General features: G+C 36.8%; 1 protein-coding gene across 1 annotated transcript in view; it reads left to right on the top strand.

Moving 5' to 3' along the window:
• Window positions 1-26,059, top strand: part of FRK (fyn-related Src family tyrosine kinase) — an 83,110-nt gene that overhangs the window by 36,746 nt on the left and 20,305 nt on the right. The window contains exon 2 of the mRNA XM_004673787.2: window positions 2,325-2,446. Coding sequence (XP_004673844.1) covers window positions 2,325-2,446 — 122 coding nt within the window. The remainder of the gene's footprint in view (window positions 1-2,324; window positions 2,447-26,059) is intronic.

Below are 26,059 nucleotides of genomic sequence, written 5' to 3'. Positions count from 1 at the left end.
TAGGTTTTAAAATATAACTAAAGCTATAAAATATAACTAAAGCTATAGCAATATCCTAATCTGCATTTTTTCTTTTCATTCTACAATATATCTTGCAGAAATTTCTTTGTCAATGCTATTTATGCACTCTAAATACTAAGGTTTTACAAAATAAATCATAGATTTCAATTACATATTTCTTTCATTCAGAAACAAAATTATACTTGTTTTTATCTAATTGAAATATGTCTTACTCCCAGATTATAGGTTTCTATGGGTCTTCTCTCCTTTTTGGTTATTATTAATCAAGATCTCTTTCATAACAGTGTGGCCTAGCAATTAAGATTATGTTCATAAAACAATTAAATGTGTGTGAGAGTGTATGTAATGTCATCTTCTGGATAAAATTTAACATGTAACTGCTGAAGTCTTACTTTCATGTCTTATGTAAATTTATAGTTTCTCTGCAATTTCTCTACAGTTCTCAAATTTTAGGTTGCATCATATTCATATGGGGATTTGCTAGAACCCTAACACCGGGTCCCTTCCCCAGAGGTTCTGATTCAGTAGATATGGAATGAAACCTGTACATTTCCAGTCTAATGTGTTTCCATTTGTCACTTATGCTTCTGGTCTAGTAACCACACTTCAGAGATCATTGATTTACATGACTCTCCTCTGATGCTTTATACCTTCTAGAACACGAGAACTGTGGCTTCAAGAGAGTCACAAAAATGGCCGCCAGGTTGGGTGTGGATGCCTCCCTGAATGGGGTCTGCAGGGCTTCACAAAGCAGAACTGAGGAGAATGACAGCTCTGCCAATAACTCAGACCATAAATTAAGCAACAATTTTCCCATGTGCAGAAGGCAGAAAGAACTATTGTTTGTCCATTAGTCTCTACAGTGGTGCATGCTCTAGTGACTGCCACCTATACAGTAGTTGCTTCACCTTTGAGTATGAAGGATGGCATTGTAGTGCCACAACACCCAGAAAATAATATTTTATTTATATTCTTCACTTACTGATAGTAGCTCAACCAAGTAAAACTCCAATTATTAGCTAAACTGTCAAATATTTACAATATTTCATTGTGAGTGTAGATTCAATCCGGGTTTGGATTTGACTTGTACAGTGTTTGTATCCATCTACTGTACAGTAATCCAGAATTGGTGAGCCAAAAGCTTAAAAAAAGTTACCATATATTTTATTCTTTACAAATACATTAACTTTATTTGTAATCTTGTAATTTTATTGACATGAATTGTTTGCTCATACACACAATGAACAGAGAAGATACATCACTTATAAATTCTATTATCCAAAATACAAATGTAATATATGCATAAAACTTATATAATAGAGCACTTATTGATGATAATAGTGAGATATAGGAGGTATAATCAAACTTTTAAGATAAATCTGCTAGATAATTTGTAATTCTTATAAAGTTGTACATAGTTACACATTGATCAGATCAACATTTTAAAATCAGTGTACTCAGAATCAGAAAAATGCTTGGGACTGATCTATATAGTTGACCCAATGGACTGCCTTCCCTCATTAGTACTTCTCTGTTTCTCTACCCTTCCCTGGTAGCCTCAATTCTTCAGTAAGATTTCTAGGATCTGTTTGGTTTACTTTGGTCTGTTCCTTGAATTTGTTTCTTTTGATTTTACATATGAGTGAAATAATTTGGAATTTGTCTATTTCCATCCATGTTGTTTAAAATGACGAGCTTTCATTTTTTTAATAGCTAAGTAGTGTTCCATTGTGCATATAGAAACATCTTTGTTTTGCATAGTCTTTTCATTCATAAAATTCCATTTATGTTAATAAAATCTTTCTAAGAATTCACAATCATGTCAAACTGTGGTTGTGTTAGGTAATTATGGCAGTGGGGCAAAATATCCAAAGAAGTACATTTTTCATCATTCACACTTAAATTTGAAATATATGACTCCTTGTTTGCAGTACTTGCCTCATAACATCAGGAGATGGACAATTTGATGGTGGTGATGAGTAATCTCAGAGCTCAGATCATGGCAGATTCACATCATGTGCTGACCCTGGAGACTTTTATTAGGCAGAAGGATACAGATCTCCCTGATGGAATTCAGGTGTGAGAAGGGATACATCAGCAAAATTTCTGTTCAGTCATTATTTTTAAAGACTCCTCTTGAGGGTTATATATATCTCAAGCATCAAAAGTTAATTTTTATACCTATAATGCAATTATAAAAGAATAGCAAACATTTTTGATGTTGAATACTTTTTCACCAAATCTTCTGTCTCCTTAAAACAATGAAGTTTGGTTAACTGAAGTTTACATGTCTCTCTTTTTAGGTGGTTCTTTGGAGCAATCAAGAGAGCAGATGCAGAAAAACAACTATTATATCCAGGAAATAAGACTGGTGCCTTTTTAATTAGAGAAAGTGAAAGCCAGGAAGGAAATTTCTCCCTTTCAGGTATGAGCATTGTTTTGTGTGATTTAAGTATGGGTTTGAGAATCTATTGTGAACTTGCCATGTGAACAGGGACACGTTAATTTTAAATTTACCTTTTTTCTTACCTTCACAACACTACCAAAATGAAATCTACTGATTTACCTGAGTAATACAGCAATTGGCAAAAAATTTCCATCTGTGAGTAGAACCTATAAACAGTTTCAAACACACATACTTCTGATACAAAACAAAACAAAACAAAACTTGTGGGTCTAGATATTTTCCTACTTTTGCATTATCTAAGATCTTATTTTGGAAAATGATAAAGAAGAAGCAAACAACTACTGTTGTAAAAATTGACTTTCACAGTGCATTTTTTTGTCTTGCCTTTCCTTGTCTCTTCCTAGTAAATAGAAAATAAATTGTAATACTCAATTCAAATGCAGTAAATTAAATCCATGACAAAATTTAATCAGTTTTCCACCTAAGAGTCAAATACATGTCCACTCTGTACCATCCTAGGAAAAAAAGCAGCACAGAGGACCTGAGAATTATCTTTAAGAGTTTCGGGTGCTTATGTGCACGTCTTTGCTTTGAAGAATCTTTCTCAGTGTCTGGTGCAACGCCATGTCCTTTCTTAAAGACTATTCCGGAGTCCGTTTCACGTGAAACCTTTTCTCTCCTTGTCCTGCTCTCTGTCGTCCTGGCTCATTTCTTATGTCATCTCCTTTAAAGCGTGCACTCTGTTTCTTCAACTAGACATAAAACTTTAAGGAGAAGAGATTTTGCAGCCTTTTATCCCAGTTTATAATCACGATGCCACGTGCCATATCGTGTCCGCTGAGCTCCTGAACTTGCAGTTGGGACTGCTCCACCGCCAGCACTAAAGAAGTCCCCGAGCCCACGAGGGAATGCTGACTTGACCGGAACTCAGACCATGCCCTGTGTATTTGGTGCCCTTTTCCTGCTCACACGCGGTGGTTCCAATTATCAGAAAAGGTCGTCTCAGGCTAGAGAAAAGTAAGAGCAGTGGTGTTGGGCCAAGTTTTTCAGACCCTTCAACTCTTGTCTATCCTGGCACCTCGTCCAGATGCTATGCTAGAATTGTATGTTTCAACTCCACCTCTACTTAACTAGAAAATGCTGTGCTGATTATCATTCTCAAAGTGCGATCAAGTATGTTGTACCATTGACCTTTGTAATCTAGTGTAGACCAAGCTTGATAATCTATATATTTAATGACTAATGTAGGATGGGTGTTAGCCACTGGACTTAAAACAGTGCATATCTTATATAATCATAACTGGGTATTTTATTATATATACTAGTATTTTTCTGATTATGAAAGCAATAAAAACTTTTAAAAAGAGAAAAGCTCTGGGCTCCTCCTGGTGGTGCAACAGGTTAAAGCACCACATTAGGAAGCTCTCTGAAGCCACTGCAGCAGGAGTTGCATCCACTACCAGGAAGCTGGCCCACATGGCATGGCAGACCTCTCCTGACCCGCCCGCTGCTCCCCTCAGCACTGTACTTCGTCGATCTGCCTGTTCTGCTCCCCACTCTATCTCTCATGAATTCTCTCACCCACCATCCCTCTGGCCTGTACCCAGTTCTGTAAGCATAAATAAATAAGTCATTTAAAAAAAAAAAAGAGAGAGAACAGCTTAAAGAAGAAAATCTAGCATTCATGTTCTAAGGATAAATCTAAAATATTGAAATACTTTTTCTGACAGACTTTTATCTTATATTTATTTAAACAGACACATGAACACATATACACACACAATAAAATGAGGTAATCTAACTGAAATATTTAAATGTTTATATATTTAAATGTAAACATGTGCTTATGTATAATCACATGTATACATGTATCTGTTATACACATGTATTTGTGTGTGTGTGTAACGGGGATCAAGTTGCCATTTTTCTTACTTCTCTCAGTATACTGTGACTATTTTTGCATGTTCTTCAATATTTTCCTACATCATCATTTTTAGAAATCATAAACCTTCTACTGTATGGATGTTATAATTTATTTAACCTATTTCATATATTTTATATAATTATTATTTTTAGTCATTTTGTTGTTATAAAATATGTGGTGGATATTCTTAAAAACCTTTGAAGATTTTCATGGAGTATAATACTCAGAGTAAGAAAAATGAATCTTTAGGAGATCTCTTGCTTCAGGAGAACTGTAAGAGAATTCCTTATCTAAGTGCACCAACATTTGTTTATTTCCTTATCCAATATTTATATGTAAAATTAAGTAGTTATTATTTAGCCAATATATAGATGAAACAATTTAGTTATTATTAAAAATACAGGAAGATTTTCATCAGAAAAACAATTGAAAATAGAATTGCCAATATCATATCTCTGTATAATGCTTAGGCAGTTGTGACTATTCTGAATACTCTCCCAGAAGAATATTATGGAACAAAACAGCTTTATAAGCTTAGAACAAAATGACAAGGATATTGGTTGTTGTGTACTGAGAATACTCTAGCGCTTGCTTGTGGATTTAGGAAGCTTTGTAAGCCTTACTTGGAGACCAGCATATCATTACAGATACTTTTTTGATGAAGTCAAACACTTTAGAGTCTTTCAAACAAATTATGTGCTTGTGTGTTTTCACTGGGGACAGAGTAAATGCAGACCATTATGGTCAACTGAAAGGAAAATTTTCTTAGTAGCTTGAGGGAGGATGGCACAGTAAAAAAATGGGAGAAAAAGTGTCTTTAATATATCTACATTAAAACAACAAACCAACCCAATTGCTGACTGTTGATCACCCCTAAAGAGCTTAAGAATAGACCAGTTTTAGATTTCTTCCTTACTGTGGTTGTCTCCTTAATCAGTCAGAATTGATGGCCCTCAGTTTTGCTGATTGCTGGGCTGCTAACAGGAGGCAAATAATATTCCTTTTCTAGCTCTGTTTTCCCCACATGAGTTTTCCTTAGAAGTATTGTCTCTATTCCATAGGCGGCAATGGCTCACAGCTGTCAGAAAGGAGCTTCGTGAGGGAGCATGATTTATTGATGCTGGGTGGCTCCAGGAAGCAGCAACCCACCGTTGGGGTGGGTGCTAATTGGCTCGTTGTGATCCTCGCACGGCTGTCGGCTCTTGTGAGGTCTGGGTAGATCTAGAAAGAGAGTTAGGGCCATGACATCTCTCATAATGGCAAGACACTAATTAGCTGTGAATTACAGCAGCACATTTGGATATTACATATTATATGTGGTAGACTGAGAATCTGTCTTCATTAGATATATGACAGGTAGCTTTAGTGGCCTACTGTTATTTTGTCATTGGTAGTGAATTGTTTGATGAAAAACATAAAACTCTCACAGAGTGTCAACTGGTTTCAACTGGCTATCTCTTGGCTTCATTCAATTGCTTTAAAAGGAATTATTATTGTTATTACCATTAATAATAATTTGATATTTGGTGTCTTATGAACATTTGTATTTTTGTATACAGTACACTTTATGGATGATACATTTCCGTGGCTAAAAATTGAATAGTAGGTGAATTTTTCATTGCACGTTGTAATTTTATTTTAGACAACTTGGCACATAAAAATTGTCCACAGGAGTAGAGGGAATTTCAGATTCATCCTTAATGAAACCCTTTCAATAGCAAATGATAACAGATTGAAGATAGTTGAAAAATGACAGTAAGCACCTGAGGCAAGAAACCTCACCAGTAACATTCCGGGCAGTGATCTCAAGGTTGACATCATTTATACATTGTTCATTTCTTCAACAAACATCTAAGTGACAATTACCTATCAGGCCTTAGAAGGTGCAGGGCAGCAGAGAGCAAGTACAGCTCCTGCTTCCTGTCATACAGCTGAATTGTGATGAGGGGACAGGGGCTTGTCTTTGAAGAGGGGGCAGGAAGGGCCCTAGGAGAGGGAGCATTTGTGTCCTGCACTGAATGTGTTATGAGGTAGCAGTGTGAGGACAATTATTTTTAGCAAAGCCAGTGCACAGAGTTGTGAGTATATCTGCAGATCTGGTGTGTTGTGGAGTGGAGGGTGGGAAAGACGGATAGTGCCGGTATTTGTGGGGGTTCAAGGCCCTTCCTTATCTGAGGAAATTGGCTATCTGAGGAAATTGGTCCTTATTCTTTTTTTGATATTTATTTATTTATTCATACAGAATGGGGAGACAAGCCAGCGGAGCAGGGACGGTGAGAGGCAGGGACGGTGAGAGGCTTCATCTATGAAGTACACTGCTGAGGGGAGCAGCGGGTGGGTCAGGAGAGGTCTGCCGTGCCCTGTGGTCACCTCCGGGGCAGGGAACCAGCTCACACTGAAGGTGCTACTGCCAGCTTGCAGAGAGGGCCACCAGAGAGGGCCTGGTTCTTATTCTCTAGAAGGGAGTTTTAGGCAGAAAGTGAGCTGGTCTGACCTTTGATAGCAGTGTAAAGAATGGATGATTACATAATTATAATTAAATAATGAGTTTGGGAAGCAGCACAGTGGATGACAGCAGAGTTGCGCAGGTCCTGTGGGGGCAATGGGCTGGGATCTAGCTCAGCAGACTGCACGGGGTCTCCTTTCTGTACAGGCACCCCAGGAGCTGAAGCCCCCTTTGTTGCTCTCCATTTTCTGGGGCCAGCGTGGCAATGGGCCTAAGACTCACAATGACAGTCTGTCTGACTGAGTGGCCTCAGTTTGCAGAGCACATTATCTTTGGCCTTGAGCACAGCAGGACCTGCAGCTCTCCTGTGAGAAGTTGAGTTCAGGAGCAGCTCCTGTGGCTGGGGATGGCAGTGATGAGGCTCAGGCCCTGTCTTTCCTAAAAGATCTCTCTGGGTTCCCTCCTACATGGTTCTGCTAGTGTCCATGGGTAAAGGCCTAAACCAGAGCTGGGGGTATGGGAAATAGAAATGAGGGGATAGCATTGAAATATTTATTTTTTATTTATTTATGCATACCGAACTAGGTACAGGCCAGAGGTGCAGATGCGGTGAGAGGATTCACCAGAGACAGAGTGGGGAGCAGAACAGGCAGATTAACGAAGTACACTGCTGAGGGGAGCAGTAGGCAAGAGAGGAGAAGCCTGCCATGCCATGTGGATCACCTCCTGGGCTGGGGATCGAAGTTGCATTGAATCGGCTGCCGCTAGCTTTCAGTGCTGCATCCTAACCCATTGTGCCACCAAGGATGGACAGCAGTGAAGTATTTAGAAAATAGAACCAACAGGAATTGGTGGGTGGTCAGAAATGGTATAAAATAAGGAAGAATGAAGAACCTAGGATGATTCTCAGATCTCTGGCTTGAGCGATTGTGAGTAGTGATAACTTTTGTTAAGATGAGGTATACAGGAGGAGATGATTTATTCAGAAAGAGGAGAGAGAAGCAAAGCAAATAAGCTCAGAGTTGTTTGAGGAAATTGCAGGTGGCTTACAAGTAGCCATTATCTCTCTCTTTTTTAATCTCATTTCTGCTGATTTTGAGCAGAGTACTTGCTATGATAAATTTGCACTACAGTGAACATGTAGGTCTGATAGAATATGCAACAATTTTTATATTTTGTGTTTACTATGAAGTCCCTTCTTGAGAATGTAGGCTATGCCTCTGTTGCAATATAATTTAATTTTAAAATAAATGGACTGGAATTTTTAGAAGAAATATTTACCCTTCAAAATAATAGATTGCCATTGTGGAAAGTATTGCATAAATAGTAAAATTCTCTTTACAGAAAAGATGCCACTTATGCTAAAAGCTCTTGTCCGGGCCAATTATGTGTTCATTAAGGGCAGTTTTGATACTTAAAAGTGACCAGAATCATATGAAGCAACATGAATAATATGGTGATTAACCTAAGTGATACCATGAACTCAAATTTTTGTAAATATTTCTGCATGCCTTACGAATTAATTTTGAAGGCAATTTAAAAAGTAATGAGAACAACAACTTCACTGGGGAAAGTGTATACCCTTTCATGTCGACCTTGTGTATAACCTTCTTATTGAACTTTTTCAAAGATTCATTTATATTCACATATAACTTTCACTGTAGATAAAAATGTTCTTCTCAAACTAGATTATAGCCCTTGAACAGAAGCATCACTTTTAGTGCTTCTGTTTCATGCCTCTTCTCTATTGCTGTGGTTTCCTGTACAGTTTTATAAAGACAGCAGATGTTCAAACACTCACCTCTAACCCTGTAACCCACCAGCAGCCACGTAAGCCACGCAAGCAAGGTCGTGGCCATTTTCTTAAACCTTCATCTGAAGTCAGGACCATGTAAGATCACAAATAATCCTATTTGCTGTGTTTCAGACTTATTTTAGAAAGACAAGTTTTCACCTTGACAAGTTAGCTGTTTCCTCGGTAAGAAGACTTTTGTAGAAGAGACAGACTTGGAAAACGGTATCATGTGTATTGTGAGCCTCTGTCTCTCTGCCTGGCATGGGGTACATACCCAACTAACTTTCTGCCAACCACTGATTACCCATTGCTGCTCCCAGCTTTTCATGATCTGCTGACTCATTGCAATCTGATGCTGGGCCAGGGGGGAAAGAACGCAGATTTCCTTATCAGTCCCCTGAGCCATTTGTTCATTCTTCACTTAAAATTAATGTAGGCATAGCAACCACAAGAGTTATCAGTGATTCTCTTACTATTAACTGTGAATGTAAATACAATTGTATATTCCAAGTAGGGGCAAGTATTAAATGACCCAAAAAATTGCTTCTTAAATTATTATGCAATGAAATTTCTATGGACTCTGGGAGCATTTTGATATTGGTTAAAGATGTTTTGCTTTTTTAAAAAGTGCATAAGCTGCAGAAAGAAATTTTTAAGTTAATAACCTCAGTATCTCATAAAATGTATTAAACTTTAAACATGTTGGTGCCATCTTAGAAAATGCCTTTTAATTAAAACAATAATTTAGTTGTGTTCAGCTTAATTGCAAATATCATTGCTATAATAGCAAGTGACTTTTTTTCATGACTTATGGTGTAAGCTGCCTTTTCTTAACATGAATACTGATACATTGCAGATGTTTTAAGCATTCCATAAAGCTAAATAAACATTTTATGATGTAGCACATAGATCTGTGTTTGTGTCTGTACATGCACATTTACACACAAATTCCCAAGAAAAGAACTTTTCTCTCTAGGTCACTGGCTTATGGGAAAATCTTCTAACTAAAACTCATGACTGCCTATTCTAGAAGCCGCAATATTCTTCAGAGGACCTGCAGTTTAATTTTTGCTCCTTTTTGTAAACCCCACATATTGACTCATCTATATTTTCTTTTCTAGTTTTACCTACTTTATTTTAAGAACTTTTCTATATCAGTGTTTTGAACTCTAAGGAAGAAAGCACAAAAAGCAAGCAATGATGCATAATAACGTTGTTCTTAACTTCACAACAATCAATTCTAAATATTAAATAAGGGAGAACCAGGGAAGTCATGTGTAGCTCAGTGAAATAGCAAAATGTTTCTTTTTCACTTTATTAGCTCTCAAAGTAGGTTGCCTTTTATTTACATTTGTCTCCTGTTGCATTTTCAGAAAGAGAGGCTCTTTCTGTGTCATATGACTAACAGTCACTTGAGTTACTACTTCCAACTTTCTATTTAAGAGCACAAACAAGAGATGCAGGATTGGAGTACCCTGTAAGCTAAACTTATTAATCAATGATTTGTTAGACTCTGGGAGATATTCTTCTAATGTCAGTGTGAACATAGGTGAAATGACATGTAAGTGGCTAGAGCATCAGATCTGGACTGGTCTGATCACGAAGGTGGGAGGATGCTTTGACCTCTGCTCAGCATGTGTCTTTGTCTTAGAGAGGCAAGACATGAGGCCACCAGGGAGTCAGACATCTACTGCCCTTCTGTGTGGAACCAACTTAGTGGCCTGGGCCTTTGCTGAGCAACTGTGGGTATACCTTCCTTTTCTACATGCTAATGGGAGAGCAGTTTTCTAGCACAGGAAAGTTGTAAGGGTGTGAGATTATAGTAAAGATCATGTGTTGCAAACTGGATGAAGCTGACCTTAAAGAGAGGAAGAATTAAGAGTACTTTTCAATTTTAATCATGTTTTTAGATATTTTTCTGATTAAATGACTCAGTATTATTCTTACAGTCACTTTAGACAGCCATAACAAGATTCAATCAAGTTGGTGCCTTAAAATTATACATTTATTTCTCATGGTTATGGACATCAGGAAATCCAAGATAAGATGTCAACAGATTCCATGTCTGGCGAGGCATGGACAATTTAGTGAGTTGGAAAACTCATCCAAGTTTGTGGAGATCAGACAGTTCATAGCTTTCTTCCTAAATACCAAATTTCTTTCATAGAATGAGTATAAAAGTAAAAATAAGCCATGAGATTCTCTTCCCAATTTGTCTCTTCCTGATTTGCAGATGGCTGCCTTCTTGTGTCCTCACATGGCAAGCAGAGAAAATTTTGGTGTCATCCTCCTTTTCTTAGGACACTGATCCCACTAGGGAGATTCCATTTTCATGACTTGATCTAAACCTAATTACGTCCCAAAGGCTCACTCTAAATACAATGGCATTGGGGACTAGGTATCAACATATAACTTTGAGGGAAAACTCAGCCCATAGCAATGACAAAGGACTGAATTCTGTTTCTTACAGTCAGAAGATATGCAGGAGAATAGGAGAAAATCCAGCCTATCTCATGCAAAACCATGGGGTTCACCTCTATTTGGAACCTTGACATGGCAACAACTCTCTGTGTGTATGTGTGTGCGTATTTGTAAAGAGAGGGAAATATATACTCATACAAGTTGGTGAAGAGCAGGCAGGTCATAGCTTTCTTCCTAAACACAAAATTTCTTTTCATTAAAGAATGAGTATAAAAGAAAAAAGAAATCATGAGATTCTGTGTACTGAATTACAGAATTTTCCAACTTAAGTTCTAGAACATGAATTCTTTGATAAGCTGAAGTGTTTAATAGAACAGAGGGCTCAGGAATTATATGTATTTGAAGAATAGATTAGGTTACATTCCTCCTTCCTTGGCTCAGCAAAACACATTGAAGTTTTTGAGAAGTTCTGCAGCAAAGAGATTTTTTTTTTAAAGATTTTATTTATTTATTCATATAGAACTGGTGTACAGGCCAGAGATGCGGAGGGTGAGAGGCTTCACCAGAGACAGAGCGGGGAACAGAACAGGCAGATCAACGAAGTACATTGCTGAGGGGAGCAGCGGGCGGGTCAGGAGAGGTCTGCCACGCCATGTGGTCACCTCCGGGGCAGGCGGGAATCGAACTCAAGGGGAGTGGCTTTAGCTTCTCAGTGCTGTGCTTTAACCCGCTGCGCCACCAGGGAGGGCCAGCAAAGAGATTTTTTAATGAAGATCTTTTCAAATTTTTGTTTCTGTAAAACATGATTTGGAGAAAAATAGTATTACAGAGGTTGATAAACATAACACCCTGAAGACGTTGGGGGAAAAAACTAATACTGCTGGGACATTTACACTAAAAGAAACAGAAAATTTGAAAGCATTGGATTTGAAATTACAAAATACAAGAAAACACAAAGTCTATGGGGTTAGGAATAAAAGGCAGCATCGAAAGACAAAAGATGGAAGACAATAAACAGAATAGTCTCTTCGGGAATATAAAGAACAAATTTAAGATGCTCTTTGGAGAGAGAGTAAAAGCAGGTAAAAATTTGGGTAAGCAGAGAATGCACAAACAGAAGACATTTCTTTGTAACTTATTAGAATAGTTAAATGCAAGCAATAGTGTGATTAAATATGTTGTAGGAGAAAACTTCCCTCAGTTAAAAAATAATCTGTGCTTACCAATTAAATGGACTCACCATGTTCTAACTCAAATAAATCCTATGCCTAGGATATTGTTACAAAATACGTTAATATCAGGACAAATAAAAAACAATTGAGCCATCCAGGAAAAATGTAATTACAAAAAAGTGAAAACTGAGTTTGTCTCAAAATTCTTCTCCTCAAGTATTAATTACTAAAGTTTAATGTAAACATATAATCATCTTTTTTTCCTTTATATTTGTTGATAAAATTGAGAAGGTATCTTTGAGAGAATTCACCGAATGTTTATTCTGTAACATTTACTTTCTCATCCCATCATTCACATATTTTTGTATGTCTCTCAACATCAACATCAATATACATAAGTTGCTGATAGCATGCTACTTTTGTTTAAAAGCTCTAGTCTTGTATATAACATTCACAGAATACGGACATTTTCCTATATTACCAAATGTCATCATTCAGCCAGAGAAATTTCACACAGATACGGTTTTACCTACTATAGAACATATACTCAAACCTCTCCAAGAAATCTTACTAAATCGTTATTTGTTTGCTTTTTGCTCAGTGAAGGATTATGGGTTTCAGTAGCTAATAATTCTCATTTGTCTCTTTTATCTAGAAGAGTCAAGAAGTTTTAACAACTTTCCTTTGCAAACCACACAAATTCTATTCACCTTGACATTTCAGCCATTCAGTCTTGCTGAAATCCATTTTCCAGTATAATCTTTCATACCTTCCTTCAATCAAATTATGATTTTTATAAGAACACCAGCTATTGGATCATTATTCACTGTACTCCAGCTCTTCCTAAACTTCTTGTGAACTTATTGTGAGCAGATACTAGGACTGGCCCAGTGATTTTCACTTAGAAATTTTTTTAAGATTTATTTATTTATGCATACAAGAACTGGTGTACAAGATGTAGGAGGTGAGAGGACTCACCAGACAGAGTAGGGAGCAGAACAGACAGGTCTACTGAAATACACTGCTGAAGGGAGCAGCCGGCAGATCAGGAGAGATCTGTCGTGCCTTGTGGGTTGCCCCCCTGGCGGGGGAATCCAACTGTGGCCAGCTCCACAGTGCTGTGCATTTGTTTGTTTGTTTGTTTAAGATTTTTAAAGTTTATTTATACATACAGAACTGGGGTATTGGCCAGAGGTGCAGGGGCAGTGAGAGGACTCACCAGAGAGAGTGGGTAGCAGAAAAGGCTGACTGTCAAAGTATCCTGCTGAGGGGAGCATTGGGCGGGTCAGGAGAGATCAACTGTGCTATGTGGGTCAACTTTTGGGGTGGGAATCAGACTCATGCGGAAGTGGCTTTAGCTTCTTAGTGCTGTGGGTTAACCTGCTGTGCCACCAGGGAGGGCCCCATAGTGCTGTGCTTTTAACCTGTTGTGCCATAAAGGAGGGCCCAGAAATTTTCCTGGTAAAAGTGTTTACTGAAAGTTGAATTGCTTTTCTAGTATGCTAATAATGTTTTTCCTTGCTTCACATTATTTTTACATAGAAAATTTGAAAAATATTGGGAGGGATATTCTGAAAAAATTTTTTTTGATCATTTATTCATCAATTTGTTGAGTTTCCAATTTGTCATAGAACTTTACACTGTATATGTTGTTTGGCTTAAGTATGTAAACAACTATACACTTAACAAGTTCATATTGTAACAAGTATTTGATTATTATATATATATAACTTAACAGTTGACCTATGACAACATGGGTTTGAAGTGAATGAGCCCATTTATTTACATATGTTTAAAAAAAAAATAACAGCTCATTCTCCATATCTGAGAATTCCACATTCATGGATTTAGTTGGCCATGGATATTGGTTGGTTGAATCTATGAAAGCAGAACCCATGAATGGGGGGCTGAATATAAGGGACTTGAATATCCTAGGATTTTCACATATGAAGGGGGCCCTGAAACATGTGCATGGATACCAAGGGACAATTTTCAGTTTTGTTTAGGGGAAGTTTAAAGTTACACGAAGATTTTTCGACTACGTCAGGAGGTTGATGCTTGTTGTTCCCCACATTTTTCAGGATTAACTGTATACGCAAAATATTTTAAGCACCCAGGAAACAGAACAGTTATTTTCTGGAAGGGTCTACTAAGGTTCTATTACAGTCAAATGAGACATTAGTCAACACCACACGTAATACTGAGTAAAAGAGAATGGAAAATAGTGTGCCCCAATTTTTCAGCTCAGATAATGTCTATTCGTAAGAATCTTTCTTACTTTGAAAAAGCTGATATAGATTAAACATGGTGAAAAATTTTCTGTGTTGCAAATAAAATGGATATTTGTGATTGTTCAGTCATAACCACCAGTCTCCTTGAATAGCGAACAATGACTAGATTGTAAATATAAGTGTAATAATGATAAATTCAATGTGAGTTCTATTTTTGATAACAAAGCTTTATCAGAACTAAGATTTGAATGGAGGTGTCTCTGAAAATAAAGCCCAAATAATATATAAATCCCATGATCTGAACTGGGGGGATAGGAGGAGGATTAAGAGAAGACCTGACCAGTGGAATACAGAAAAAAGCAAAGGAAGGAAGAACATTTAGAAAATATGGTACCGCATTTTGCATTGAATAGGCAATTAAGATATCTTAGCTATGGGAATAAGTATCAGTGACCCATGGCTATTTAGTTCCTCCTCCTTTCCATCAGCCTTGGGAAACTTTGTTCAGTTGACACTTTAGAAAAATAATAGCTAAATAAATGGTTAAATCTCAAGGTTACCTGATTCTTCAAAAAACAAGGTATCATAAAATGTAGTAAAAAATGTATTACTAGAATAAAATATTTTGAAACAGCCTAATTATTATATTTTATGGTGTTTATACAAACAGGGCCATCCTGCAATGCTAAATGCTATATGTTTATCTTTATTTTAAAAACAAAGTGTTATTTTGACGTCTTTCTGCTTCCCACTCTTTGTAACTGGATCATATCAGGGCTTTCAATCGAATGTGTGCTCTCCCTTGTGGCATGTCAGGAAATTAAAAAGTCATTATGGAAACAGCCCTTTTTTTTTGTTTCTTTGTTTTACCTTTCATGACTCATTAGTTCATAGCAGGGGGGGGTGGTTGGGAGGAGAGGTGGATATTTCATTTTAGTTTAAGGCAAATTTATACTTTTTAAAGTTGATGAGGTATGGGGAGGTGAGAGAAGTCACCAAAGATAGGGTGGAGAGCAGAACAGGAAGATTTACTGAAATACACTGCTGAAGGGAGCAGTGCATGAGACAGAAGAGGTCTGGGGCATTGTGTGTGTGTCATCTCCCTGGCTGGGATTGAACTCAGACCTTAGAGGTGATAGTGCTGAACTTAACCCCTGGGATACCAAAGTGGTCCGAGAGTTTATGATTTTAAAATGTCTCCAGCAATTTATGGGGTGAATGGTAACAAATCCATTGGCTAGTAATTTTACTTTATTATTGTCAAAATAATGGGCTGAAGTTTAAATTTTCATAAAAACTAGGGCACCAAATCAAATTCTATGCAGTGGGCAACCCTTCTCTATTATCACTATAATACACATGTCACAAGGTTAGGGACTGTCTTATTCAGGAATATAATCTTTTATGTGATAGTTACACAGAATGTGTTCATAATGTAAAAACTGAATGGAATAAATACAAGCCAATTTAATACATCAGTAGCTCTAATTTTAAACTATGTATTTTAAAAAGAATATATATATATCAGTTACTTTATAACTATTTAACAGCATCACCTAAATCATGAATTCATTTCTAATGCATCTTAAAAATGTGCTTTGCATTAGATTATTAGAAACATTGGCAGGAACTAAATCTGAGAAAGCATCCTGTTGTCTTAAAAGCTTATAGGTAGCAGGGACTAAATTTATTTTCCTATTTCTTTTAGTAGGATAAAGGCTTTCTCTAAATCCCTCTCTCTGTGGAGCTATCTCTACATTTACCATTCGCAGATGCCTTTAAGACAGATTTGTCACAAAATATAGAGGAGACAAAATCATAAAAGGAGGAAAAATAAAACAAGAATTATATTACTATTTTCTTGTTATATAGTGAGTCTCCTTTTTTCCCCTTGTGTCTCTGATGTGTTTAATTCTGAGCAAAGAGATGATCCAGGCTTTAAAGGACATATAATTCATTCATTTACTCATTAATTCATTAAGTATGTCTTTAATGCCCATGTTGTACCATTAGTATTCAGAGGTCTGGGCTATACTAGCAAATAAGACAGTCCCTAACCTTGTGACATGTGTATTATAGTGATAGTAGAGAGGGGTTGCCCACTGCATAGAATTAGATTTGTTACCATAGTTTTTATGAATAAACAAATAGTTGCAATCAAGGAAAACATTTTGTTTTTCTATATGGAATAATGATGGGTTGGAATTAAAATGAGTACTGTTTTCTTATATTGTGAATGTGAAAGAAGTCTGGAAGCAGAATTTTATGCTGAAGTTATCTTGGGCGGGAAGCTGAGGTTATCAGTGCTTCAGTAGGATGCTCCCTTTAATGGTTTAAGATAGTGAATCCTGCTTCTGATTGCTTGAGTAGCAGTGTGTCCACAGGCAAATAAAAGCCTCTTATGCCTCAGTTTTCTTCTCAGCAAAATGGAGTTTAAAAATATTTTCTAGCTTTTGTTGATATTGTTTAGTTTAGATACATTAATGAAAAGTACTTAGAGGACCGCCTGGTATGCAACAAACAATAAGAATGTTGTTTGTTATCGTCATTAGTATTCAAAGCCCAGCAATAGTGCTCCAAGCCATAGAGGCTTGTCCCATTGTTCTGGTATGTCCCATGGTATTGGTGAGCACAGTGACTGTGGGGCAACCATTGTGGGGGCTGAAACAGACAAGACTCTGGTTTTGTTCTTTTCTTTTTGAAATGTGTGGTGTAGCTTGTCTTATTTGTTTTCATAATTTAGCTGCCACCTCTGCCCCCAGCTAGGATTAGGTACCTTGGTGGAGCAGCTGTTAGGGGTGGGGTCCACATTCAGTGACCCAAGGGTCAGGTTGAGCAGAGCCCAGTGTCAAATGCCTGATCCCCCATGTAAATCCCACAATTCCCTGGATGTGCCTTTGTCACAACAATTAGTCTCCAGAGAGCTGAGATTTGTGTATGAAAGTTGATGTTTGTGTCTCTTAGTTTTCTCTTTCAGAAATTAGATATCATTTTTCCCTCGGCCAATCTGAATGTTAGGTTGACCCTTAATTTCTCTAAAACTTCTTGCTAGAAAAGAATTAGAGAACTTGAGCTGGAAAAGACTTTCAAGCTATCTGATTGAAACCTTCATTTTGTAAGTGAAAGAAATGGAAATCAGACACAATAAGTTGTTCTACCAAAGTAATACAACTAGGCGTGAGCAAAGCTTCTTTCAAATTAAATTTTTGATGCCTTTTAAGTATTACTCAGGAGTCACACTGTTGTCTTTCATTAGTTAGTTCCCTTTCTCCAATTCCAGGGATTTCCTTCCACAATTTAGGACTGTGGCGTGGCTGTGTTTGACCAGTCCAGGGTGCCAGGCCTGGGCTCCTGTCTACTTATCTTTTATTTTGGAATTCAGGCTAAAGGATCAGTAGTTGTTGAGGGCATGCACTCTCAGATTAGAGAGCAGAGGTTGGGAGAAGGAGGGAAAACTCTTCAGGTTACTTAAAGCTTTGCTAGGATGTGCCATATAGATTGTGTTTGCCCAACTGCCAAAGCAAGTCACATGGCCACACCCTACAGTAGGAAGAGAAGGAAGATGTTTCACCTCCTGAAAGCCATGACAATGGTTAAGAGATGATTTCACTGGCCTATGTATCATAAATAAATGCAATCAACAGGCTCAAATTCTGTGAGGAGAGGTACAGTGTAAATGTATAGGAACAATACTATGTAATGATTTCAATTACACATGTAAAGTAAAAGATTTGGGGGCCAAGTGATCTTTTCTGCTTGCTTAGACAAGGAGTCTTAATAGAGGAGAATGTGTTCCTGGAAGCATGGATTTGTCTCTAATGTGTAAATTGAATGATATTCCAGTTGCACTTAACAGTTTGTGCAAATGTCCCAAAACAGGAAACAGAATGATGCATTTTGAAAAAACATTTTTAAACCTTGAGGATAGGTGCAACTCAGTTAAGGCACCTGAGCACTAGACAATGGGAAACACCTGGCAATGTTTTGTTATAGGGCACCCCAAATCTGTTACAGGACAGAGAGAGAGAGCTCCAAACCTGCCTGCTCTAAGTGGGTTCTGCCATCTGCCGCAATAAGACAAAACATATAAAACTTTAATGATAAGGGACTTTAATACAGTAAATATACAATACAGAACACAAAGAATATAACTTCTTAATCAAACACCTGAAGTTACCCATCCCCTCATGGGCAAATTCCACCCAAAAAGGGTTGGTCCAAAGCAAGGCCTGAAGCTGCCACAAGACTAAAGCACCTTTTGGCCGGGACCAATGGAAAAGGGTCAGAAATGGCCAGACAAATCTGGGAGGAAAAGAGCAAAATCAAAATCAATATAAACACTGCCATAGTCACCTCCCTACAGGTATCTCATCCACATCTGCCTTAACCAGTCCAGGGCCAGGAATCAAGCACGGTTTCTTCATCACATGCTTGCTGCTCCGTGTGGCTTCCTCAGGTCTCCTCTTGTTCTCCATCCAGCTTCCTTCTTTTTCTTCTCTCTTTTTCTCTGCTCAGCCCCACCCTCACATTCCAGAGTCCTTGTTATTGATAGGATTAGTAGTTCCAGTATCTGGAGTGGGGGTGGAGTCCATGAAACCTGTATCTGTTACAGTTTAAGGAAAATAACAAGTTCAAGTCTATATTTAGAAGACTTCTTTGGTGAGAGGAAAATGTACAGTGTCTTTGACAACAGGGGAAATAACTGGTGGGCTTACAGGAGACAGACAGTGAAGGGCGCTTCCCCCCCTCCCCCCCAAAAAAAACCTGGCAGCTGTGGGAGTAGCTCAGAATGGCACAACATAATGTTCAGTCAGGAAAGAAGAAGAATGAGGATGGCCCCCAGTTCTTTAGTTTTACTGTCTGGGTCTCACTGAGGCTGAGTACTGAAGCTAGGAGGAAGCTTGGAGAAAGAAAATTTTGACTTGGGGCATTTGAGGTGCCTGCAGGCATCTGGAAGGCAAAAGAGTTATCGGCACTGCAGAGAGACTGGGAGTCCTCAATATTCATCAGTAACATTGGAGGCTACATGTCCGCAGCACCAAAAATGGAGTGTGAGAGGTTATACACATTTCAGGTCAGAACCAACCATCTGCTGAAGGAGCAGATGGAGAGGGAGAAGGCGGAGAAGACAGGCTTAGAAAAGTGGAATCTTGGTATTAGATGGAGTAAAATGTTTCCAAGAGGGAATATTCTGTTTCTTTCCCCTTAAAGTGTGTCAGTTGCAGAAATAAATCTTACCCACAGCATTCTCATCTCACTGTTAAGTAGTGACATTACATTTACTTGCATTCAGAGCTCTAAGTAGTGCTTTATAAGAGTTGCCTAACAAAACTTGTTTTTCTGCAAGTGAGTGAGACATGAATTGGTTTAGGGATTGATTCAGTGTGGGCTTCAGTGTCTTACAACACTAATATTTACCTCCTGGAGTATTTGGGGGTAAGTTACTTAATTTCTCTATGCATTTTGCTTCTCCTTTTTAAAGTGGTGAAGATAATATCCATCTCCTTTTCATTAAAATCTTATGTTTTGTGAATGGCAGAACCTATTTAGAGCAGGCAGGTTTGGGGGTTCAGGGGATCCCCTCTCTCCCTACCCTGTTATTATTAGGATTAAATAAAATATTAGATAAATAGTACTTAGCATAGGTGCTCAATAAAATCCAATAGCTTTTATTATAAAGAATACCATCTTTTGCACAGACAAATTGGTGGTGTTCACACCTCTTGCAATGGACCATTGTGCTTTGAACTGTTTTTCTGGGAGCAGTAATGTACTTTGCTCAGTAGTTCTAGTCATTCCCCTAGTTCACCGTCAAACTATGAAGACTATTGACCAGGCTTCCAATTTCAGCTGTGACTCAGAGATGGTTTATCTTTATGTGAAGTGTTTAGCTGATCATGACCTGAACTATAATTGCAGCAAATGATGACAAATGAAATTAAATCTAAACAGGCAGAATTCAAATTTTGTATTAAATCTGCCTAATATAAATGAATAAACAGGAAATTACCAGTAGTTGTCTTACACATATTAACAACCATGAAAAATGGAAGGAGATGGCCTTTTGCTATGGAAATAGATTAGCCAATATGTGAGAAGTCTTTTGTATTTTCAAAAGAAGATTAAACATTGATCTCAAGGTATTTTAATTAATATTCATTACATTTCACAATGACTTTCACCTTGTTTAACATGTCTGCTAATTGCTGCAACTAGGTAGGGAGAAGGAGAATTCAAGCCTGAGTTCTTCATTATGTCTTTCTTGGTTTTGGGATAGGGTGGAGAAAGATGGCATTCAGAAAGCTTTGAACCTGAAACATTTTACTAAGAAATTAGTGAGTTATTATCTATTTCTAATAGTACAAACCACAAAATCAGGGTTAAAAGTTTCGACTGTCCCTGTTTTTGTTCACATGATCCTTAGTCATCTAGACTTGAACTCCTGCCCAGCAAACTAGAAGTCTCTCTTATATCTGTGGGGTTCGTTTTTTTCTTTAACAATAAAAGAGGGATTTAGGCTAAATTATCTGAAAATTTTCTTGTCATTCTTATATTCTCCTTTTGTTTATAGAATAATAGAATTTGTAAATAATATCTAATCTGATATTGCTTTCTGAAGGAATCTTATATAATCTGAAAATTCTTATTCTGTATTAGCTGTGCCATTTTATTAGCTTGTCATTTCCTTTGTGAGTGTTTACTTACATCTATAAAAGTGCTTAAGTAGACTTACAATGCTGAAATACTGTATCAAATATAGCAAAACATAAAAAAAAAAATCAATAAAAAAGAACAGAGAAATAGATCTTGCCGAGCTTCTAATGGGAGATTATTATCACAGTTTAGAAATCAGTTTAGGCTGGGGATTCTCTGGCAGATAAAGTTAAAAAAAAGGGAAACAGGTTGTGTTTCTTACTGGCTTATGTAGGAAGAGATACATTATGTCTTGAAGCATTACTTTTAAGGAAAATGAGTCCATGGGTGTCATTACATGAAGGACATCAAGAATTATAATAGTGTCTCCAGCAAAATGTGTGAATGTTATTTTAGATGACTAATTTTGATATTGACACTAAAAAATTTGGGAGCATTATGTATGTTCTTAGTTTTAAGTTACTATACCTTTATTTCAGTTGTTGGAAAACAGAAAGAATAAAATACAAATCTGCCAATTTAACATTACTTTCACGTTGGCAAGTTGACTTAATTTGCCCTATGTGATTATGGTTTTCACAAGGACCCTCAGCTGGGTTCATTTAACAGGGCACGTGGGCTGCCAGATGAATCTTGATGTTTGCAATTACAGTATTCTCCTGATATTCTATCCCACCTCTTTTACTTTACATATTAATATATTTTTTCTTGTTATTACATAGTTTTCATGATTATATTTTTAACTTTCCATTTTCAGATTTATTATAACTTAAGAGTTAATGTTATAAAAATTCTTTAGTAAATATATACATATTGCTTTTTCTATTTTAGATGATGAACTGTTAGTTTCTTACACAAATGCTTTTATTGAATTTCATGTTGGAAATTGGCCCACATTAATTGACATATAAGAGCTTTGCAATGTCTTTGTGTATTTACTCCAAAGAAAGTTGATGATGATATTACTCATTACATTTTTTTTAAGTGAGAAACTTCTCCCTAATTTCAATATTAGGAATAGTTGTCTGTGTGAGTGTGTGCGCGTGCATGCATGAACGTGCATATTAGTTTTTGAGAAATGTTTGTTAATATTTGAGAATCAGGTAACTGAATGAGTTCTGCACATGACTATGAGCTGCCAGAAATGCAGAGAGCCAAATTTTGGGTGCATATATAGTAAATATGGCTTAGAAGCTAAACCACACCTTATGAAAGTCAGACATCAGCCTTGTTGTTGGAGTCACAAATCTCTATTTCTTTCATCCACTTACTTTAAATTTTATTGTATTTTGAGAAATTTTATAATTTATGCAAGCCTTTTTTTCTGGAATAAAGCAGGGATATAACTAAATAAATGCATGTAAATATTTGGATTATTTCCTTAGAGGAAGACTTGAAAAGTATAAGCACTGGCTTTCTTGTCATATTAAATCTTAAACCAGTGAAAGACTTTCTACAGGAAACTAAGATAATATAATCCAAGTATGTAAATTCTTGGTAATTTATTGCAGATATAATACTGAGTGAGAAGTTCCAAAAGGAATAAAATCAAGTTGTTTTCCAGAGACTTTCTCTGCAATATCACATAATAGCAAATGCTATTTTCACACAAGACTTTGGTAGATATGTTCAATTAAATTATCTGACAAAATATTGAGGGAGACAATTATGTATTGTTAAAGAGATTTTCTTGTTCTTTATATATCATTTGTATAAGTAATAAAATGGACTATCTTTTCTGAAAATTTAGAAATCAGCTTTGTTGGAAAGTTGGCTTATTTTAATTAATTTAGATAGGCAGGGTTAGTGTAAAGCCAACATTTTTTTTTCAAAAATATCTTTAGGACATGGTTCAGGCTCATGTTTTCTATCCTATCCAGTATTGAAGAGATAGTTGATATTTGCTTGTAGGGTAAGTGATCATATGATTTTTGAACATAAAGGTACTTCAGTTAGCTACTGGACCAGTAATATTTATAGAAAACCTCAAGGCATGAGAGCTATTTATTGCCATCTTCAAATAGCTCTTTTAGTAAGTTTTTTTTTTTAAAGTCGACTAATATAGACATTCTCTTACTCTACCAGCTTAATAGTTAAATACAATATGCTGACTGATGTTCACAACACACTGAATATGCCTAGTTGGCAGGTTAAATACAAGCATTAAAAATTCAGTTCTGACCCTCCCTGGTGGCGCAGTGGGATAAAGCACAGCACTAAGAAGCTTAAGCCATTTCCGCATGAGTTCGATTCCTACCTGCCCCGGAGGTGACCACATGGCATGGCAGACCTCTCTTGACCCAACTGCTGCTCCCCTCAGCAGTGTACTTTGTTGATCTGCCTGTTCTGCTGCCCACTCTGTCTCTGGTGAAGCCTCTCGCCACCCCTGAGCCTCTGGCCCCTGAGCACAAATAAATAAATCTTTAAAAAAAATAATTCAGTTCTGTTTGTTCCCTTTGACTTTAGTGGATTTGTTTTCCTCCCAAAAGGAGAGAATATATCTTCTACCTGATGAATTTAATATGTTAAGACAACTGCACTTCCTTCTTTCAAAACTATTCATGTTATTCTAGTATCACTGTAGAACAAAATAATAGTGTAATCTGAGTTGTGTCTTCAATTCTGATCTAATACAGGAATATAGTATAATCATTCATTATATATATATATATATATTTTTTAAAGATTTATTTATGTATGCATACAGAACTTCAGTACAGGACAGAAGTGCAGGGGCAGTGAGAGGCTTCACCAGAGACAGAGGTGGGAGCAGGATGGGCAGATCAACGAAGTACACTGCTGAGGGGAGCAGCTTGAAGGTCAGGAGAGGTCTGCCAAGCCATGTGGATCACCCCAGGGGCCAGGGATAGAATTTGCTCTGAAGTGGCTATGTATAGCTTGCAGTGCTGCATCCTAATCCTTTATGCCACCAGGGAGGGCCCAGTTACTTATTCCTATAGAACTATCTTAGTATAACTTCTGCCACAGTGATATGGGATGAGTTATCATGATTATCTTTGTAATAGTTTTGAAAACTAGGAAAAAACTTTTCAAAGAGAAACCAAATGAACAGAAGTTTACAAGTACAGGGTTTCTCTGACACACAACTCATAGCAATTTATTTACTTGGTATGTTGGGCAGCCACTATGTTATGTCATTGTTACTGTGTAAAGATTGAAAAATTTACTTTGGAAGTGACTGTCTTTTGTTGACAACACTGATATTCTAAAACAGTACTCAAACACTACACAGTTAGAAATCTATATTATTCTTTGTAAATAATGATACTCAAACTATGTTTGTGGGGGTCTATAGATACGATCATTATTCTCATTTTCTAGATAAGGAAACTGAAATGAAACTCCTTGCCTAAGGTCAAAGAACAAATCACTGGCAGAATTAGATTAGGGCAGTGAGTTCCTGGTTTTCAATCCTTTGCTCAATCATCTGAGTCATATGTTTTACTCAGTGTGGAAACTGATTATGATCAGTCAGTAGGAATAAGGTTCTGCCTAGATGATGCCAGAAGACCAGCTGAAAAGTGAAAAATCTTTTCAATCAAACATTTATTTATCTATAAAATACCAAACTACTGGTTATATTTATGTTTTTCACTGAGCCTACTGGGTAGACTTTTGTTTTGTTTATTTACACTTATTCCAAAGTAAATGTTTGGAGGTTTTCTTTTAAAAACTCAATTTTTGGGTATCTTGGATTTCACAATTATTTCACATGTTCTGAATAATGCACTAGAGATGATAGGGATAGAATGCTTTGAAACTACTTTGATGAAATCTCACAGTATTCTATATAGTGGCAAACAAACCCCTTTCTACCATCAGAGACAGTGTAAAATAAGATCTGGACATCAAGAAAAAGCAGGGCTTCTTTATCTGCCACCAACTACTTATAAATTCAGTGGGCCTTGCAAAAAAGATTGAAATTGTGAAATCCCATCTATATCATGTGGATCTCCCCACATCAGTTCTTTTCTATGTGAAGATGAGCAAATAATTATTGAATTCTTTCAATATCTAGCAAACCTTGTATGTACTCCTTGTATGTGCTTACCTACATCTCTGCAATATAATATATCCTAATTCTTGGACATGTTCTAGAAGATTAATCAGTTGACAAGTGAAACATTTCCCCTAGGTCAAACAACATAAATGAGTGTCTGAGTTAAACTCAGGATCCCTGGCCTTTTAGTTCATTTCATTCAATCATGATGCTATTGAGTTGATGGATGATTCCATTATATTTCATAATAATCCTTTTTTTTTTTTGCAGTTGAACTACTAAAATATTTAACTAACATGAGCTTGTAATTATTCCAAACAAGAATGACATAAGCCTCTGATTTACTTATATTATGTAGAATTTGGAAGAGAGTACATTCAATAATGAACATCACAGTGAACCAGAAAAGTAAAAACATCTATGTCAATTGTATGCTTTTAGGTTTGTTAACAGATTTCTCCTTAGTTCTGAGATCCCCTGAATTTAATATTTATTAGGAATGACATTTGCGATTGTGTGGACTCACTACTAACAAATTAAACAGCTCTTTTAAAAAGTCATATGTTTTGGATGTGAGTACTCATGAATATAATATTTAACTTTCCTAATGTATTTTCTGTGTCTTAGAATGTTTTTTTCTATGAGCATTCTAACACCTCGTCCCTTCCTTCCCGTCTCATTCTGAATTCTCAGGATCAGATTTCTCCAACCACCCTTTAGAATATGACCCTCTTCTTCCAGCAGTTTTCTATGTCTACTTTAACATATCTCTCTGTTTATTATATAAGATGTATATTTATAACTTTCAACATTGTTTAGATTGAAAATTTGAGTGAACCACATATAACTATCCATGATGTCAGTCACCGGTCCAGTAGCCATAGATTTCTGTTGTATTACAAATATCAAGAAATTAGATTTGCGGCCCTCCCTGGAGGCGCAGCGGGTTAAAGCACTGCACTGAGAA

The sequence above is a fragment of the Condylura cristata genome, unplaced genomic scaffold (assembly GCF_000260355.1).
Source record: "Condylura cristata isolate star-nosed mole 26May11 unplaced genomic scaffold, ConCri1.0 scaffold00001, whole genome shotgun sequence".
Lineage (NCBI taxonomy): Eukaryota > Metazoa > Chordata > Mammalia > Eulipotyphla > Talpidae > Condylura > Condylura cristata.
Note: the sequence above shows the minus strand (reverse complement) of the source record. Positions and strands in the feature narration are given on the sequence as shown.